Source organism: Nesoenas mayeri (assembly GCF_963082525.1).
Source record: "Nesoenas mayeri genome assembly, chromosome: 5".
NCBI lineage: Eukaryota > Metazoa > Chordata > Aves > Columbiformes > Columbidae > Nesoenas > Nesoenas mayeri.
This window is the reverse complement of record NC_137548.1, coordinates 27129928-27150402: the sequence shown is the minus strand read 5'-3', so window position 1 is coordinate 27150402 and position 20475 is coordinate 27129928. Positions and strand designations below refer to the sequence as shown.

The window sequence follows — 20475 nt, the reverse complement described above, 5'->3', positions numbered from 1 at the left end:
TCCTTCTTCCTGTGGCAATAAAACTGACTTGTCTGTTGGGCGATCTTGTTTTTCATTTCTAGAATGTGATTTTTTGGAATGCGCTTGATGTAAGTCTGGCAAGCTCCGACATCTGTTGCCACGTTTGTTTTTATTTTTATTTTTTTATTTATCTATTTCTTTTGTTTTCTTTACTACTTCTTTTTCTTTAAAAAAATATACTTTTTTTTTTTTTTAATTGTGTTTTCAATTTCGGGGACATTCTACTATTATAAAGAAGCATGCGTGGAGTGGCCGGGGGGTCCCCGAACTGTGACATCTGCCTTGTGATACGAAGCAGTTCAGACGCCCCCTTCTGAGCCGTTCACAGTGCCCGACAGGTGTGTTTGTGTGTTTACTTGCAGAACCTGCCTTTGGGGAAGTGAACCAGCTCGGGGGGGTGTTTGTCAACGGGAGACCCCTGCCCAATGCCATCAGGCTGCGGATTGTGGAACTGGCGCAACTGGGTATCAGGCCGTGTGACATCAGCCGGCAGCTCCGCGTTTCCCACGGCTGTGTCAGCAAAATCCTGGCTCGCTACAACGAGACTGGCTCCATTCTACCGGGGGCTATCGGAGGTAGTAAGCCTCGGGTCACCACCCCCACGGTGGTAAAACATATCCGGACCTACAAACAAAGGGATCCGGGCATCTTCGCCTGGGAGATCCGGGATCGCCTGCTGGCCGATGGCGTGTGTGACAAGTACAACGTGCCGTCGGTCAGCTCCATCAGCCGCATCCTCCGGAACAAAATCGGGAACCTGTCCCAGCAGAGCCACTACGAGTCCTACAAGCAGCACCAGCCGCCCCCACAGCCTGCTTTGCCCTACAACCACATCTACTCCTACCCCAGCCCCATCGCTGCTGCAGGAGCCAAGGTGCCAACCCCTCCCGGGGTTCCAGCGATCCCCAGCACCATGGCCATGCCTAGGACGTGGCCGTCCTCCCACTCGGTGACGGACATCCTGGGGATCCGCTCCATCACAGACCAAGGTGAGGAGGGGGACCCGGGGCCGAAGCGGCAGCCAGGCAGTCGGTGCATTTCGGTCTCCTGCTTCTGGGCTCCTTTCACGCCGAGAGTTGGAAGGCTGTTTCGTGGTTTGCCTCGGGAAACCTTTCGCGTTTCCCTAGCCCAAGTCGGGCACTGAGTTTACCAGAGGATGCCGGAACGCGGGCAGATCGGAGGAGCCGGGATGGGCTGCAGACTGACGAGTAAACCGTACAATATCGGCCGTCACGGATGCTCTTATGACCCGAGACGTGGCGACCACGGCGGGAGGGAACGGCCCGAGGTGCTGTGGCCCCAGGGCGCGCTCAGCTCCGGCCCCGCGGCCGTGCCGGTCCCGGCCGGCGTTCGCTGCGGCCCTCCAGTCACAGGCGCCGCCTTGGCGTTACCGAGAAGTTCTTTTTCTCTAGTTTTCGCAATCAGGCCAAATTTGCTCCGACAGGAAGTTCAAATGTCACCTAATTGCTTTCATTCTGATGCTGTATTTTCCTCCGAAGCGGTGGTCCAGGAAAACCAAACCTCCAAGATTTGCTGTTTTCCTCTCTTCCACCTTTCTTTTTCTCCTCCTGGAAACTGCGTCGCGCCTCCCAGTCACTCGCTATGCTTTGCCGCAAAGAAAGGGACATATTTTCCATTTCAGACTCTGCCAGTGAGCTAACAGTGAATGTGGTTAAAACAACAGTCTAAAATAACCTTCGCCTACAGCGATCTCTGTGTCCCACTCTCCTCTCTCGATTAGCGGAGGTGGCGGGGGCGGGGGGGAGGGTGGGCTGTGATTTCTTGTTTTCGTTGGGTTTTAACAGCAACAATCCGGTTCCATCAGCACTTCAAATGCAAATTAGTCCTTTAGACATTGCAAAAAAGGTCTTTTCCTTTTCTTAAAAATATGATTTTTTTAAAGCAATACACAAGCACACGGAAGTATGTTTCATTTATATTAGTAAATACAAAAACGTTTAAGTTTTTGTCCTTCGCTCTCTGCTTCAAACTATCTTCAGACCACACTGGCATGAATAAACGTGTTTCTGAATCTACTTTAACAAATACATCCCTGGTAATCTCTGCTCTGTGCTGGGGAGAGGTAGTGTTGGCAGGGAACATAAAAAAGAACGAGAACATTACAATCAAATGAGAATCTGAGGATTTTTTTAGTGAGTTCTTCTTTTATTAACACCACATTGCCAGTCAGGCCGACCTCGGATGGTACTGCTGAGTGCCTCGATGTCTGCCTGGTCTCCCTCGGACCTCGGAGCTGCACACATCTTTCGGCGATGTAAAATCTCTCCCCTCCCCTTCCCAACAGAGAGCCAGGGCTGCTGAGCGGCCGATGCCGCAGATGGGGGCTGCTCGCCCTTGATTTATAGGATAAACTGACCTTGCTGACACGGAAAGGAAGCCCCTATTCATGGGAAAGTGTGAGATCAGCAGAAAAGGGCGCTCGCCGAGAGAGCTCAGTTTCTTAAGACAACTTCAGATTTGTGCCGTTCCCCAGCCTCGGCGAGGGGCCGAGCGAAGTGGTATCGTGAGGACCCCCACTCTCACAGCAGCTCCGGCGGGACCCGCAGCCTCGCAGGCTCCGATGTGTTTGGGGTCGGAGGAGCCATTCTCTCCCGGGATCCCCAGCGGGGGCCGGGGAATTCACTTGCCTGAAAAACAAACAGCCCAGTATTCCCGTGCCGTGGCTGATGCACGTGTAAAGGATAGGGCTTCTTTCCTTTTCTGCTCTTTCTTCTTCCTCCAGATTTTATTTATTTATTTATTTGTTTATTTTTTTTTCTGGTCCCAAACTCGTGTGAAGTCTGATTAATTTGCAGCCTTGTCGACGTTATTTCTAACAGAGAGTATCGTTTGTCCTCAGACCCTCACACACAGGCGAGGCGATTCCTGTAAATCTCCTTTAGGAGAACCCGGGGGATGAGTGTCAAGGGAGGCAGCTCCGTCCTGCCGGGAGGGGCAAGTCTGTCCTGGCAGTGCAGGGACGCGGGAACCAGCGACTCAGCCAGATCTGGCCTCGGCTGGCGATCGCTGCCATTAACTGCACAGAGGGAGCCGATTCTTTTTTGCCCCCACCACCCCTGGATCATCCTCTCCAGGGACTCCCGGGAGGCTCAGCGAGGTGTTGCGGGCGAGGGACAGGTTTCCCCATAGCTCTGCCCCACAGTTCGCGTCCGATGGAGAGAGGGAGCCGTCTCCGGTCCGAAACAAATTGATCTGCATCTCGGCCCCTGCCTCTAACCCACTCTTCCCCCCTGTTTCCCAGCAGTGAGCGAAACCTCGCCTTACCCCAACCCCAAGGTGGAGGAGTGGAGTAGCCTGGGCAGAAACAGCTTCCCCTCCCCCGCCCAGCACGCCGTGAACGGGCTGGAGAAGAGCTCCCTGGAGCAAGAGGCCAAGTACAGTCAGGTAAAGAGGGAGTGAGGGGAGGGCGGTGATGCACAGGGACCCTGAGCTCGGCCTCGGGTTTCTGGCCGTTGCCCAGTGCTGTCGTTCTTGGTTTCGAGCCGGTGTCGGCCTGCCCTCGATTTTGGTTTACAAGCGAGTCCGCCAAGAAGGGCGACATTGGGAAAGACCCTGTCTCTCTCTTCCTCTCCTCTCCTCTCCTCTCCTCTCCTCTCCTCTCCTCTCCTCTCCTCTCCTCTCCTCTCCTCTCCCCAATCCCTCCCTCCACACAGCCGCCGCAGCCCCTAGTCCGCCTTTCTCCTGGCCGAGGGGCTCTATGCTGGCGGAGGGCCGGTGGGGTCCGTGTCCCGCCCGCCTCGGGCTCACGGCGCTGCCCCCGTCGCCGCGGCACAGCCCGCTCAGCAGACACCCGAGAATCGCCGCGCACCGGCCCCCACCGGCTGCCCGCCCGCCGAGCCGCCCTGCGACCAGACCCCGCCACGCCGCACACAGGGGCTCTGCCCGGCCCCGGACCGTGTGAGCGGGTACGTCCCGCTGCCGTACTTAAAGCCCTGTTTTATCCTGCCTGCAGCGTGCTCTGTAGGCAGGGGAATAATTTGAAAATGAAGTGTAATTGCTTCCTACATTAAGCACTTCTAAATGCTTAAGTAGACTGCGAATTTCCTACGTTTTAATTACAGCACAATATAACTATTACTTAATAAATCTCTGTCTAAATCTTTGTACTTGCTAGTCAAATCCCATGCTCGGAGAAAAGCTATAAAAGACTCAACTCTTACTAGTTGGGAAGTCACAGGTTTTGAATACTTTTTTTTTCTGTGCGATGGAAACATCTCAAAATGTATCACAGATTTCTCAGATATATTGACTTTCCTGCCCTTCATTTGTTATGTTTATAACAAAGCCGAGCAAAAAATGTGATCTCTCTTCAGCGTGTTCCCGAAGACAGAGGTTTTGGACATAGTTTTCGAGTTCTGTGTCTAGTTTTGGACTCCATGTCGAGGAGACTTTTGTAGCTTGTGTTTGGTGCTGAGCCAGACCGTTTCAAATTCAAGATATGGGGCGCAAACTGTGGGAATGCTTGCAAAAAGGTGAAAGAGGTGGAGTGGGAAATGTCATAGGCCCCAAAGGTGAACAACAACTTCATTTCATATATTGTCTTACAAAAAATATACCACCCTTAATGCCGTCCTATTTGTTTTGTGTTACGTTTTTTTATTAGCCATTATTATTCTGTTCTTTTCACATTACAAATGATATGCACTGTAGTATTGCCATGACTGTACTGTTAAAGATGGAAGTAGATTTAGATTTAGAGTTAATATTCATCCTTCCACAATTTTCTTTAAAAACAAACCAAATGAAGTGTTAGCAGTCTTACTAAAAATTACGGAAATAGCTTGTCATTATTTTGTTAAGAGCAGCCATACCATGGCTGCATTGTCTTAGGTTCCAGACTGGGCCTTCTGCAGAGTATTCTGCCAAAATATTCACAGGACCTGGCCCATAGGCTATAAACAATTGCCTTCACTGGAGTCTCATTTACCTCAAAAAACATGTTGAGGAACAATGTTATGTAAATTGGGTTATTCTCAATGATGATGTTGGAAATTAATTTTTATATTTTTTCACTCTTTCAGTATGAATGCTTTCATCTTCATAAGATATCAATGTTCTAATGTCAACAACAATCTTACTTTAAAGTTTTGTTCAACCTGAAAGATCACCTGATAAATGTAATTTAAACATATTTGCTATTTAAAAATGGAGAAAAATGCTTTTAATAAAACGGAATTCATTTATCAAACTACATTGTCCAGAGAGTTTAAAAGGGCAGAAAAGCTAATAAGTATCTGTCCAAAAGGTAATTTTCAGAACTCTGTTCACTAAGAGAAGACACAGAGGAGATTCCTCCTCCTTCTCCATAATAATATGGGTAAATGGAATTTGGCTTTGGAAAGTTCTAATGTATAGACCAGTCTATTCATGTAGTATTCAGACTTGCTTACCAGAGAATTAATTCACCTGTACATTAATTTGCTTAATCTATCACAATTTTACTACCTTCTAATGTAGAATAAGTTCAGAGAAAATTCATGTCAAATAAGGACATGAAAATGTGATTTTTTGCAGTTTTTGCAACATTTTTTTTTGGCCAAAAGATTTGTTCCAAGCAGGTGCAAAATGATTTTTTGAACTGAATTTTTGAACTGAATTTTTGTTGCATGTAGCACTGACTTACTAGCTGTCTGTTCTCTGAAGCACAATGAGTCTGGGGTGATGGTCTGTGACAGTAAAGTCTCACCGAAAGGCTCTGATGCTCTTAGATCTTTACATAGTGTCTTGCAATGTGTATGGCTTTGGGTGTAAATAGATGAACAGGGGATAGGAGAGAACACTGGTTCTTTTGTACAGATCTAGCAAAAGAGTATCTGAAATGGTGGAAAATGGGGAAGCCACAGTCATAATTTATGTATTAGAAGGACCATGGTGAAGTAGGCTCTGTCTTTGGACCTTGGGGTAAACGCTATTTTCCTCATCTCCTTTGGGCAAAGCTAATTTCAAAAGCTGGGTCTTAAGAAGGTAGACAGCAGATTTCCCCCTGAGAAGTCACTGTTCTGTAATATTCCAGTTTTACGTCTCTATTAGCAAAGTCAGCAGTGCCCGCAAGAGGAGTAGAGCAGCAGGGAACCAAGTGTGCGTGTTTCACTTAGGTTTTCCAATTACACAACAGGAGCAGAAGGAATGTGCTCTGAAGCAAATTAACAAAGGATTTTGTGTGAGTACTAGGGAATTCTGCTGTTTCCAACAAATGTCAGTTATGCATTTAGAGCACCAGCAACATTTAAGACACAGATTCACCTGTCCACAGCTTGCAAATAGCTCCAGAGTCAATAGGCGAGTGAAGGACTTGTTCCCCCAGCTTTACTCATGGCAGGTAATATTCTACTTCTCAAGAAATCCCCTGGAAAACTCCCTCTGTATGAAAAAGACCAGAAAAAACAGAGCCCGAAGAACAAAGAGTTCTGTACTTTCAAACTATATTTATTTGATCCCTCCATTTAAATGATATACCTTTGTTTTAACGCATGGGATCCTGTAGGCTTTTTTCAGATGAAACTCTTATTGACCTTGCAGACTAGTCAGCCAGCAGCCAATGCTGATCTCTTCAGTGGCTTCGAATGGCTTCATTTCACCCCTGGCCCCACACACCAGTGGGAATTTGGACTGGGTAAGGACTTCACAAAAGAGGCAGGAGGACTGCAGATTTCTGCCTCAGCAATACATAGTCACATTAATTTAATATGAAATGGAACCTTTGCATGCAGAACATTTTTTATTTTAAGTATTATGAATTTCTTAGTGTCTCTAGGGTCTTTATTTGCAATGCTGTTTAGTATTTGGATTTGAGGAGTGGAAAGCTCCACCTGGCAAACTGTGATTCTGTACCTGATGTTTCCCGGGAAATCACAGAGATGCCTTGTCAAGTTTCTATTAATTTTTAATTACCTGATGTCTCAAGTTGTTGTTTATACATAAATAATCGCATTATATTTTCCCAGTACATCATATTCACACATATGTCATACAGCTTTGCAAACAGAGTGACTGTGAATCAGAGAAACTGAAAGGGAAAATAGATTTTTCTAAGAGCTTGACAGTTTTTGGTCATAAAAATTTCACACAGAATTCAGTTGCGTGTCAGTATTTCTACCGAGAGGCACATTTAATGTAGTGACGGGGGGATGGTTTCTACAGATAATTATATGTTATTAATACAAAGGATGAATATTTTGAATATTTTATCCATTATGCAGCTTATACTGACAGCTGCATTAGAAAAAAACATTAGCTGGAATTACTGAAATACCAACCCATTTGTACTCTGCATTTGAAATGTAAACATTTAATAAATATGTATCGTATATAAAATGCAGTTTTCAGTCATCTTATGCTTGTGACTTTCTGGACTAACATCATGGATGTGCAAACTGAAAAAAATTGTGCTCTGTGTTCACACATGTATGAGAATGCAGAAGATCTGACATATGTCTGCACTATTTGTTGGGAGGCAAATAGTTTTGTAAATAGTTTTTTTTTTCTTTCAGAATTATTTGCTGCATGCATTGCAGGAAGCAGGTGTGCACATTGCCAAAGGGAGCTGATGCTCATTAACAGGAAAAAGCTTATAACTGGGGGGGTCTAAGAGCAAGCAGTTACTGCAAGCTCACTCCTGGAAAGGGTACATTATTTGGAGGCCTGATCCCAAACCCACCAGAGATGCTGGGAACACTCCTCCTGATTCAGAGAGTCTTGCAAACATGGTTTGAGTGAAATCTTACTCTGATGTATTGGGCAGACCTCAAAGTATCAAGTGCTTCACCTAGTGTCTCAGCAGAACTCCAGCAGCTGTTAGTGGCTTGACTTTTTGGCTTTGCTGTGGTAGTAACTCCCTGTCCTTCAGTTGATTCTGATTAGGGGTCATGAGCTCCATGTGCTTTCAACACACAAAGGAAAGGCTCTATTTTAGGGCAAGTGATTACAAATAATTGTGGGTGCAATTCTGGACAATTATTTGCACAGAGAATATAGGCAACGTAAACATTTAGTTCCTCATCTTTGATTGTAGATGAACAATGAACTGTATATGAGGTGGCTAAAGCGTTTGTAATTGTTTCTATCTGCAGTCCTTAGAACCTATAACATACAGTAACTTCTTTGAGAATAAGATGAAAATGTAACCTTAAATGTTACAGTCAATTACATCACTCTCTTACACAGATTCTTTATTGAAAAAATTAATTAGCAGATTACTTATTTGTCACTTTATATTCCAAATCAGGATTCAGGCAGTTGGATTCTTCCTATGGGTCTGTGCAAAATCAATTGATGATTAAGGTCCAGACCTCCTGCTTCTCACTCACACCTGGGGAGGGGGTTTAGGGATTGAGGAGAGGTGCTTATTGGTTTTCTTGCCATAGTACCTAGCAGAATTGTTAGCAGAGTTCCTGTCTGGTGCAGAGATTCGGACCTTGGCTGGGAGACTGGTTCTGTGTCACTCTCATTAGGATCTCCAGATCAGTGCCTGTTATTAAAATATTGTCATTAAGAAGGCTTGCTCGAGGTCTAGGCATCCATATCATTGCATGTTGTGGGTGAGGGGCATGAGCTGATCCCACTACATGCACCCGATTCCTTCCCAGGTGATCTGGATGGCACCCCATTCGAACCCCATTTGTGAGACCTGCCTCTTACTGGCCACCTGCTTCCACGGCCAAAACACAGTGCCCTGCCCACCAACCCACATGGCTTCAGGGCATTCCACCCGGATGAAACTAATAAAGAAAGTCAGAGAGGTGAGTGAATGGTCTAATGACACTCAAACTGCACTTGGAACACCCTCTGCTCAAAGGGTCCCAGCTCACCAGGAGCTCTGCTGCGACCAAAAGGACCATGGATGGAAAAGAAAGAGTGGTGGGATATACCATTCACAGCCAAGGAGCAGAGTGCCAGGGGCAGGGGGATTAGATAGGACTTGAACTGTTCAGTGTTCTGCTGCTTGTAGTAGAGTGGGAAGCAGATAAAGATTGTGTGGTGTGTTTGAATTTGTCTGTTGTGGCAATTTATCAGCTCTTAGGAATTGTCTACATACCTAGTCATAATGATGGTCATTCAATAATCGAGGGGCTATGATTTCACCCTCATTAACTTACCAGCTTCCTAGTAATTGCCTCTGCATCATCAGAAGTTTGTTAGACAAAGGGCACCAGTGTTTAGGCTCTCCCTGAAGAGGACAAAGTGGGGACTCTACCAGTTTAACCCCACCTTTGTCCAGCTTCTAGCCATTAGAATCCCTTTCATGTTGCTGTGTCCTTAACGTCTACTTCTTCCAACCTCAGTTTCATTTAAATAACACCATATTGAAATTACAATCTATTGTTAAATATATTATATACAGAGGACATTTTTCTTTGAACATTTTGCTAATACATTATAGTTTTAACCATCAGCATAGAAAGAACAAATGTTTATTCCTTTTGGTGTATTTGCTTGTTTAATGTCCATGGGTGCCCTGCCTGACTTCAGATTTTGCCAAAATACCAAGATGGAATTATTGTGCAAATCTATTCTAAAACTGTGGGAATCTGTTATTAGCTCCTACTCAAGGGAGTTTGCTTATATGGCATGCGTTTGTTTTTTTTTTTTCCCGAACTTTCGTTTTCTTCTTGTAAGCACAGTATATCTGTCTAAGGAAGGGTCAAACTGTGTCTTTGTCATCAAAATTAAGCTTTGTGCTCACAGCAAACAGAATTTGTTTTCACTCCACTTTGAGGTAGTTCAGTTCCAAGGCTTGTTAAATAATAGAATATATCCCAAGGTCCAGCACCTTCACTGGAAAGGCAGTGACTCTCATTTATATAATCCTTCCTAAACTGGAGTATGAACGGGAAGCAACCATTCAGTGAATGTACAGACCTTGCACAATAAACTGTGTTTGAGAGACATTTTAGGTAGACATATTAGTGTGTGCTATACGTGGTAGATCTCACGTCACTGTGAAAGCCATCTAAATCCATCCCTCTTCTGAAGCAGCATTAGAAACCCTTGCTCTCTCCTTTTCCTTCGGAGTGCACTTAGGTTTTACAACCACCTCTGTCCACCTTGACTCCATCATGCCTTTTTCTCCTACCTCTTTTCCTCCTCCATTGTTTTTGTAGTGGATTCCTCAGTCTCTGAGAAAGAGTTTTTTGTTTTTACTTTTGTTTCTGCTATAGTTTGTTTTGGAAAAGATATAAAATGCCCCTGGCCCCCTTAGGAAAGCATCAGTGGTGGTGTTTAAATTCAAACTACTATTACTGTTTCCAAGACCCGGTTTTTATTTCCCTGAAGAGGCCGAGATTTAAAATTTGATAAGAAAATACAATTAAGAGTGATCTTGATGCATGTCGCAACTGTAGTTAAAACACTCAATTGATATTATCTGAATTCTGTATTATTCAGTGCAGCTGGGAATGCCTGTAAGTAAAGGAAACAACTCTAAGTTAATAAAAAAGCACACTAAATGCGGGGAATGAGATTTGTTCATTATTAAGGGAATGAACATTATTTTAGAAGGAAGTGGTGTAATTTTCTCATGCATTATGTTGTAATGCATTGAATTCAGCAACAGGAGAAATAGATTTAAAGAAAATGTCATATTTGTAAGAGACACCATATAGGACTAGGTAACTAATTACGTTTGAAATCTTAAAGCACTGAAGCATGCAAATAATTCTGTTTTAATTGTGACTTCGACTAAAACACCAACATTGTTTTGTACAGCTTACAGTGAAAGAGAAATACTGTAATTCCCCATTCTTGAAAGGTCTCTCTCCATTTTTCAAAGCTCAATCTTCTGGCAATTAACCCAGCTCAGCTGTGCAATAGACTGACTGTAAAGCCCTTGCGTTATTTTAAAAGTGCCTCAATTCAAATGTATTACCGCTCTCCAGTCTTTCTTGAAAATAGGCATATGTTTCAAAGTAATACCCTACCTAGGAAATGTTCCCCCTTTTGTTCATGTTTTTTGGATGTTAAATTTATTTAATGACAATGTCCTCACTTTTCAAAATCTGCCTTATTCTCTTGCAGTGAAATAAATAGAAAATGTAAGTGGGACTATATTCAATAAGAGAAGTTTATTCAACTAAGAATATGGATATATGGTTTAATATGAGCTGTGAAAAGATTTTTACAGTAAATTTTTCCAACATTATAGAAAGACAGGAAACACTGGTTTGCAGGGTTATCTCTGACTAGCTTATTCACATTCACCTTGCCATCTTAGAAATTTTACTACATTTTTCCCATGTAATTTTCCCATGTAATTTTTCTAATTGATGCTGTGGCACTGACTAGCAGCTTCAGAATTTAGTTCTGATTTAATTAACTACAAAATATTATTTAAGGTTATACATTTTAAAACCTTAAAAGAAACATAGGTGTATTACTTACAACTTTAGGTAATACCATTTTCCTAAATGAGATTTCCATTACAGGCATGCTGCTGCTGTTTCACTTGGAAAATTTGTTTACTCTTCCCTTGGGATCACATATGCTGGTTTGATTTATAAATCTTACTTAGCCTCCAATTAAAATGGGAGATTTAGCATGTTTGCTTCCTTTATGTTTGGAGTTTGTGTTTGATTGCTCCTAGCCTTGTTGCCATAACCTTTTTGACTCATTATGTGCATGTCACTAAGAACGTGAGATATCCTCTGGACTAGATATACAGCTCTGCTCCCTGCTATGCTTTTGCCTTTCTATGGAAAAAATGACTTCTCCAGTAGCTACTTTGTGATTATGTTTTCAGGACGTTCAGAAAAAAATCAGTGTTTCTAGAAATTGTTTCATTTTTTTCATTTTGAAAAATGGGCAGCGAGAGAGTGTCTGTCTGCAGAGCTACAGTAGCGTCCCTGCAGCTAAAGCTACTGCCAGCACTCCACTTGGCTGGAGAGCTGCTGCTCTGCATCAGATGGTTGTGACGCCTCTGCGGATTTGTTTTGTTTGCTCTCAGGGGAAGGCTCCATGCTGGAGGATCAAGGCAATGCGCTGAGCTTGCTGATCCAAGGACAGGAAGGCTTCATTCCATCCAAGTCAGTGTTAGAATTGAGAAATACAAATGAAACAGCAACCTTATTCAGCAGAGGTGTGTTCCCCAAGTCTTGATGCAGGCTGAATTGCTGAATCCAGCAGGGGATTTTGGGCTGAGTCAGTGTCCAGGCTCATGAGGGCTGCTGAATTAGGTAACTTGAGCTTGAAGCCCATGTTGTTTCTCCTGAAACACTTTATTTTTTTTTTTCCATAGACATCTAAAATACTTATGCAAAACATACACTCTTAGTCTATGCAATAAATTATCTATGTATAAAACATTGTAACAATTACATTACAATGGGCAGATGATTCAAATAATTGTAAATAATAACTTTAAAACAAGAAGAATCATTTAAATTCTTTTGGAAACTTACTTTAGAGTTAGACTGTAAAACTGAGGTGGCATTCACCTGTGACATCAAATCTGTCTTGTTTGTATTCATGTAAATCTGAAATGAGATAATTTACATTCTTGCTATTAGTGACAACTAATATAAACGCAGGTCTGTCATTTCTGAATGCTATGACTCTGGGTCATTTTCTAAAACATTAAGAAGGCACACGGGAATGTATCACAGGAGGTGGCCTAATTTGGATACTGAGACAACACATGTCAAGCAAGTAAAAAGCAGAGAAAAAAAAGTAGAGAAGGTGATGAAACAAAACAAAATAAATAAATTAATTACAATATAGAATTTGGATTTGTACCATGATGTTTGAAAGTGGAATGTATCTTGTGTGCTTCTCTCGTATTAACAAGACCAAGGCAGAAAAACAAAAAAGATGCAGGTAGTTCATCTGATGTGGATTGATTGGAAAATTTGTCTGGACAGCTTGTGTCCTGTCTCTCCTTACAACGCAGAAGAAAGAGACTGAAGCTGTATGACACATTATACCAGTATAATCTTCATCACAGAAATCAAGGGGTGTGTGTGAGTTATCTCTGGTTTGGAGAGGAGCTGTTCTGACTTTTAGGAGCCCAAACAGCTAGTGGAAATTACTTGTTTCAAAGACAATCCCACATAAGCTTGGTTCTAGGGTTGCTTCTCATTAGCCCATGCCGTGTGTCACAAATCCCAAGCAATCTGAAAACAATGACAACAAAAGTCATCTCTAGTTAGTATTGTACCTAAAATGTCTAAAACTGAAAATTCCCTCAGTTAAAACTACTGAACCCATCTCCTTCGGTGGTGAAAATACATGCAGTTAATTTGTTTCAGCAGCATCATTTATTGTGACCTAAACCAAGATTTTATGCTCACTTTGGCTTTCAATTCTGTCCTGGATATTCCCTTCACTGGCACTGGTACCTATCGACAGTAACTCAGCAGAGAGGCATCAGACCCAACTTGGAATCCTGACCCAGAGACTCTTGTTTTGCAGGTATCTTTGCGAGAAAATGTTTGGCTGAATTTGCAAATCGGTGGGAGGTTGTGTTCTAGGTTTGGAACAAAGCTTTAAAATTCGGAAATACTATTCCATCAGTTGCCTCAAAGCATTGATAGAGGCAGTAATTCAGAGTAAATATTTCTCTTCTTGTAGAAATTGTACAGTAGGCGCTTTCAAACAGGAACCCTTATCATTTGCAGAGCAGAGGTTCTTGTTCAATTAGAACTACATGTTTGTTTGTTTGTTTTAAAAAATTAGATTTCCCTTGAAAAGCAATGGTTTAAATTAAGAAAAAAAATATTTATAAAACTTAAAAACCAGGTTCAAGAAGCTCTGCACTTAAAACAAGTTCTAAGGGTTTTAAAAATCCATAAACACCACAGGGTTCTTGCTCTTCTAATTACGAATGTTTAGATTTTGGTGTTCATTTCCTCTGATTGAAATACTGCAGGATGAATTATTCATCCAGTATATACAGGGTCATGGAACTTAATCTCCTCCATTTATTTTAAGTGAATGTCATGTTTGTAAAACGTGCCAGATTGACAGACAAGATTCAACCCTTCTGATAACCTACATATTGTACCTAAAGCTGTTTAGAAGTAAAAACCCTTGTGGTTAAAATTATTAGGTCAAGTCCTTCACTGATGAAAGTCACAGATGAAAAGAAGTGGGGTTTTCTTTTTGTTTGTCTTTTTGTTTAGTAACATAGTTTTAAATCACATAAGGTGTGGTTCTCTCTACCCCATCAGCTTTAAAATTGGGCCAGATTAGATCTCCAGCTGCTTTGTGAGCATGGCTCAAACCTTCCCTGAAGCAGAGTCATGCATTGTGCTGGGACAGTCCTTAGCCATCCCAGTGCTGCCTTCTTAGCTGAAGGCATCTGCTGGCATCCACATCATAATGGTTTTGAGCAGTAAAGCTTTGCGGCACTGGAACTTAAATGGGAATGATTCATTTATTCAGCGACAATAGCTTTCCAGCATTGCTGGCCTCTGACAGGTCCAAACTGGTGGTCTCTATACAACTATCTCTACATCCTGCCCTCAGTAGTTAGGGTAAGGTCTTTCTCACATTAAAACCAGTAGACACTATAAAAACATCAGTTATTTCAGTTGCAACTTACCTGAAACTATGGGGTAGGGGGATAAAAGGGTTGTTCTGTCTGTTATAATTCAGGATAGGCATTCTTTCAAATTAAGCTTCTGAAAAAACTGTAAAAATTTTAGTTAAGTCCCGTCTGTTTTGTGAATAACAACCCAAGTAGCAACTTCATTGTAATTTGGTAACAAACTAGGGCTTCTCCAACAATTGTAATTCAGAGACTTGCATTTTACTTTGTGCCATAAGACCATACTAACGAAGGCCACACAATGATAAACAGAAGTAGGGGAACATATATGTGATTGGACTAAATATTCATCAATAATGTCTGAGTTAATGTGAGCTGCTCAGGAGCTCAGGTTTGCCCCAAATCATGCAAAGACATCAGTCTCTGGTCCCTGAGAAGTCCTTGGCAGCTTTATTTGTAGGAGCTGCAGGAGATCAGGGCATGGGCTCAAGAATCAGTGGACCAACAAAGAGGTGGCTTGTTGGCACTTTGCCTGGCACAAATCTAGCCTGTGCCCACTAGCACAGTGCCAGCCACTGTCCCAGGGTGGGGTCAGGCAGGGCACAGCCCAGGCACCCTGCCCAAAAGGCTGCATGAATGAGGCCACCCAGTTTCTTGCAGAAGAGAGGTGAGCCATAGGGCTGGGTATCGCATGACACTGCTCATCTTCAGGGCTGAAGAACTGGCTATGGTCTAATTTATTTACATGTACAGACACAGTCATCAGCTCCAGGGATTTTGTTTGCTTGGACACTGCATTGGACATACATAGCAGGAAAACATTTTTTGAGGACCAAAAGTTGCCTTTCTCTACTCAAATACTCTTCACCTCTGCTGGTGGGGTGGAGAGAGGTGCTTGGCAAAGTGATTGCTTCAAGCAGTATTTTGTCTTGGCACAATGCAGCACTATGAACAGCTTTGAAAGATGCACTTACAGTCTTATTCTTTCTTGGATGAGATGTTGTTATAGCATCTGCCTTTTCAAAAAGAGTTTTAAAAGGAAGTGCCAGTGGCTGGAGAGCATCCTACAGCATGGCAGTCTGTACAGCATATGGGAAGCATTTTCTCTTCTTCTTTGTGGCAAACAAGGACTTTCTTTTCCCAGAGCCACACATGGTAGAGGGGAGCAAGTGACAACACAGGAGGTTGGAGGGACATATGCCTCCTCTGCAGACTAGGAGGAATCCTTTCAAAACCACAGTCCAGGCTTCATGGGACATGAGGAATCCTACTTAAAATGGGTCTTCAAGGCACATCCTTGATTCTGCTTGGTACCAGCCTGCTTGGGAGTGAGCCAGCCTGGAGGAGCAGGGTGGCCTCACAGAGCCCAAAATCCCTCTTCTGAGCCTCAGAGGCTGGAGGTTTGGCTGCCCTGTGCTGCCACAGCAGCTATGAGGCTCTTCAGGGACTTGCTCCAAGTCTTTTCCCCTCCCAGCATCCTTTCAGGTTTTCTGTAATTCTCTGTGCAGGATCCCTTTGGCTTGTGGCTCTTGATGTCTCTGTTACAGCCTGGCTCTAATGGATCTAGTGCCTCTGTGAAAAGTTTTTTTTGTTGTTAGGAAAAAAGAAGAGAGGTACTCTTTTCTTGTTTCACATTCTTCTGAAAAGAACTTTGTGCACTGGAAGAGGCTGGGAGCTTAGAGAACAGCAGCTTCTTAGGACCTCTCATGCTTTTTACTTTCCATTAAATTCAGTGAAATAATTTTCCATGTGATTCAAGAAGTGTACTTATTTACAGTGCATTATTAGAAGGTTTGTATTAATCAGTATTGTTGTGAACACTGATATTTAGCTGAGGGTAAAGTGTAATTCTGTGACACAGTAGGGGACATGTAATTGGAGTTGAAGGTTAGGTCACGTACTTGGATTTTCAAAAGAATAGGCAAATTCAGCTTCAACAAAGTGTTTATGGATTTGGAATGACAATTAGGTTGCTGCTGCAGCTGTATGTTTTGTACTAATTAGTATACCTATTGGAGATTTGTGGCTAGGATCCTGTCACTGCCTCCTGCTGTTTTAGATTGCTGTCCATGTTTATATTGACTCCAGGAGGATTACTACTTGGTTTCTCTAGTGGCAGTGACAGGATGGCCCAGCCAGCAGAACTATGAGTTACACTTATGAGTCTGAGACCAGATCAGTGTTGATTATTGAGGTAAATACTGGAAAGCTAGGCAGTTGCACTCCAGACAGGAACTGAACAAGTGAAATGTTAACATCATGTGAAGTTTTAGGAGAAATGATAGTCTGTTTCATTTCTTAACTCAGCACTATCCAGGTTATGTCCAGTTCTACCAGATGATTAAAAATGCCAGATGCTACTTGATTTGCTGAATTGATACCTGTTCTTTCATAGTCACATAGGAAATATTTCTGTGAAAAAATACCATCCCAAATCCTAAAACATGAACACTACACACATCAAAACTTAAGCAAGACAAAATCTTGGTTTGTACCTGTTCTACTGAAGAAGCATTTACAGGGTGTGAAATAAACTACCAAACACTTTTTATTTAAATAAGGAGTCATTCTTTGTGAAATCCTACTCTGGCAGACTGAAGGACTCTCCCTTCTCTATTTAAATAGAAACCCTTCTCCCCAGTCTACGGAAGGACCTAGGAAAATAGCTTGCAGGAAAGGACCCAGCCCTGCAATTGTTTTGTGCACAGAAGCTCTATTGAAACCAGGAGAAGCTGTGAGCAAAGAACATTTGCAAGTTTATATCCCAAGTACCTAGAAAACAGATTTTTAAAAGACATCATCAGTAATTATAATACTATAGTTCTGACTCATGCTCTGAGCAAACAGTTACCAAACAGTTTAAGATGTTCACACCCCTAGTTGCTTGTTACCTCTGCTTCAGGGAGTATTTCTTTGTGATCCATGCCCGTGCCTGCCCACAGCATCTCAGGGCTGAGCCACCCTCTTTCGAGGCTGGGGTAGGCAAGGTGCTGGGATGGGTCCATCTCTCCTGCCACTGATATGGTGATGGTCACTACACGCCCAGCTTAAACTGCCACAGCACTACCTGACAGGGCCTAGCCACAATGGCCAACATCCTATGCAAAATTTGGGAAAGATGGGTAAATATTGCAGCCCACCTGCTCCAACCCGTAGGACTTATTGCCAAGAGGCTGAAGGTGCTCACTGAGAAAGAGATGGGACAAACTCATCACAAATACCTCCAGCAGTATCTCTCAAGTGTAATGATTAGATGCAACCAAGGGCTTAATGAGTCCTTGAGAAACAGCTTGCTGGAAGAATGGAAGTCATACGGAGGGGGCTTGGTGGTTCCTGCTCTGCTCTCAGTGTGTGTTGTGTAAACATCTGCTGCTGATCCCTGTCTGGGACAGGCTTCTCGGTGAGATGTGTGGGGCTGTTGTGGGGTAGCTGGTCTTAAAAGCAAAGAACAAGGGGCCACTGCACTCCTGAAATCCAAGGGAGTGGTTATCGGTGGCTCTCTGGGTGTCCCCACTGGCCCCGGTTCTTGTACAAAGCCCCAGCAGCATCTGAGGGCAACTTCTTTTATGTCAGATCTGCTGTGTCTTACCCTCTTAGAAACCTTTTTCCCTTTCCTTTCAGGCACCCAATGGCCTCCCTGCTGTCGGCAGTTTTGTGTCAGCACCAGCCATGCCTCCCTATGCCACACCAGCCCAAGTGTCACCTTACATGACGTACAGCGCTGCACCGTCTGGCTACATGGCCAGCCACGGCTGGCAACATGCTGGAGGCACCCCACTGTCCCCTCACAGCTGTGACATCCCAGCCTCGCTGGCGTTCAAGGGCATGCAGACGGCCAGGGAGGGCAGCCACTCGGTCACAGCCTCCACTCTCTGATGCAGGAGCTGGTCCAAGACCAACAGGAGCAAGCTGGCTGGTCGTCCCCTGAACATGGCTCATGGACCAATCTCTTTGTGCCACTGACACCTGGCATTTCTCCTCGTGACTTCTCTCCTGTAAGGCTTTTGGGATTTAAAGAGCTGAAGACAACATCAGAAACTGAGAAGTGTGGTGTTGCGCTCTTTAAGTAAAGACCTTGCGTCCCTAGAAGGGCTCATGGAGCCTTGTCCCACGCTCTCCTGGTCAAACCATATGTATTTATTCTTAATCATGACAGACTTTCTAAATGTGCAATTGTTATTAAGATTTGTGTAAAAATCAATAAAGAAAAATCACCACAGAAAATTCTGCTATGCCTCACATCAGCAAACGTGGCTAAATAGGAGTTTGCCCATTGCCTAGAGAATAACCCTTTCATCGATGAGGTTGTACAATACACTATTAAGATATCACTTTTGGTTGTTTTGTTGGGTTTTGTTCATCAAATATAGAACCAAGGTAATAGGTGGCTCTCAGATTCTCTGGCATGTTGCCATCATCAGGCAGTAGTAATACCTTTGTGTTTTTATCCATTTGTAAATATAGGCTTTTGGCAGCATTTGTTCTCACTTTCCAGCTCATTTATTTCTACCTTTTTTTTTTTTTTTTTTTTAGGTTAAAAAGGTGACTTTCTAGCTATTTTCTGTGACTTTGTGTGGTGAGTTCATAGCCTCAGGTGATGAGGTTTAGGTACAATTTTTTCGTGTTTTTGTGCCTACAGCGGGAACTTCGACATCTCATGCAATACAGTTATGTCTTCAGCAGAAGACTCAAAGGCAGAAATCCAGCCAAATAAATCTCCCCAGCTATATTCAGCCTCCTAGATTAATGAAAAACCATATTCGTGTCAAGTGTGCAAACAGAAATGCAAACTGAAAACTATGGAGGAAACTGCCATTAGCGTGCTATTTGTGCAGAGATGCTTACAAAACCATGTCTGTCGACAAACCCACTGAGAAACAGAATAACACACTGAGAAACAGAATTGTACCATCATTGTTGGCTCCTTTGTGTCCAGCATTTTCAACCCCAAGACTATGTTGTAATTTTTTTAAGAAGTTGTCTTTAGTTTCTGCTTTAACAATTGTGAAAATATGGCTTTTGGTAAAGTTTACATTGTTGTTCTGAAGCTGTTTTTTCCCTTGTAGGTGTACTGGTGGTGGTGCTACAAACACAGATATTATTTAATATTAACAAGTTCCCTTTCTACATTTCTGTATCCAGTGGCAAGTAATCTATGCCAGTTATTTTGCTTTAAACTTTAATCCCAAGAGAGCTAACGTTCTGATCTTTGAAAATTTGCCTGCTTTCCTTGGGCAATAATAAAGTTCCAACTGTTATTCCAGAATGCTTTCTACACACTGTAGGTATGTCCAGAATATGAACGTGGAAAAAAAATTAAGCCTGGCGTGACATTTCATATCCTTCACAGAATATTAATATATTGTGTATTTTTAGAAATGTTGTGCAATAATTTAAATTACACTAGAGATAGTTAAAGCAGAGGTGAAAAATTAATTCTTCAAATATTTATCTATCTGCATGAAACATCCATTCAGTGGGAAGGTAAAATACAGTCCCTTATTAAAATATAGTTGTCTCTTTGTGGATTTCCAGCTTTCATCACTGAGACAGCTGTGGATAAATTTCCATAACAATCTAAGTAACCAGTATATATGTTATGTACAGTATATTCACTGAAATATAGATGGACTCAACTGACTGCTGCCACCTTTGCTTTTTTCATTAAAAATTGTTAATGGAACTGTATTGTTATAAAGAACACAGGTATAGTACTATGGCCCTAAGGAAAGATCTGATCCTGGATGTGATCCTGTATTCTTCAGCCTCAAAAGCATTTGAAAGCTGTTTGGCTTTAAAGAGATGCTGAAACTCTTGGTATTCAGAATACTTTTTAAAGAATGTTTCTTTGAAACCACTAAAGGTAACGTGCACACAAGCGCATTTCCATTCTGTCACACTATTAGTGACATGATGGACATTATTCTGCCTTTATGCAGTTGTAGCTGAAATAA

The 20475-nt window shown here is 42.8% G+C and overlaps 1 protein-coding gene across 1 annotated transcript; it reads left to right on the top strand.

Annotated features, from left to right (window-relative positions):
- Window positions 1-304: 304 nt before the first annotated feature.
- PAX9 (paired box 9) lies at window positions 305-18397 on the top strand (the record flags this gene model as incomplete). Its single annotated transcript, XM_080345243.1, has 4 exons — window positions 305-1010; window positions 3287-3426; window positions 8628-8780; window positions 18143-18397. Coding segments are annotated over 4 exons (1254 nt in total), but the record flags the coding sequence as incomplete, so codon positions are not given.
- Window positions 18398-20475: the final 2078 nt, after the last annotated feature.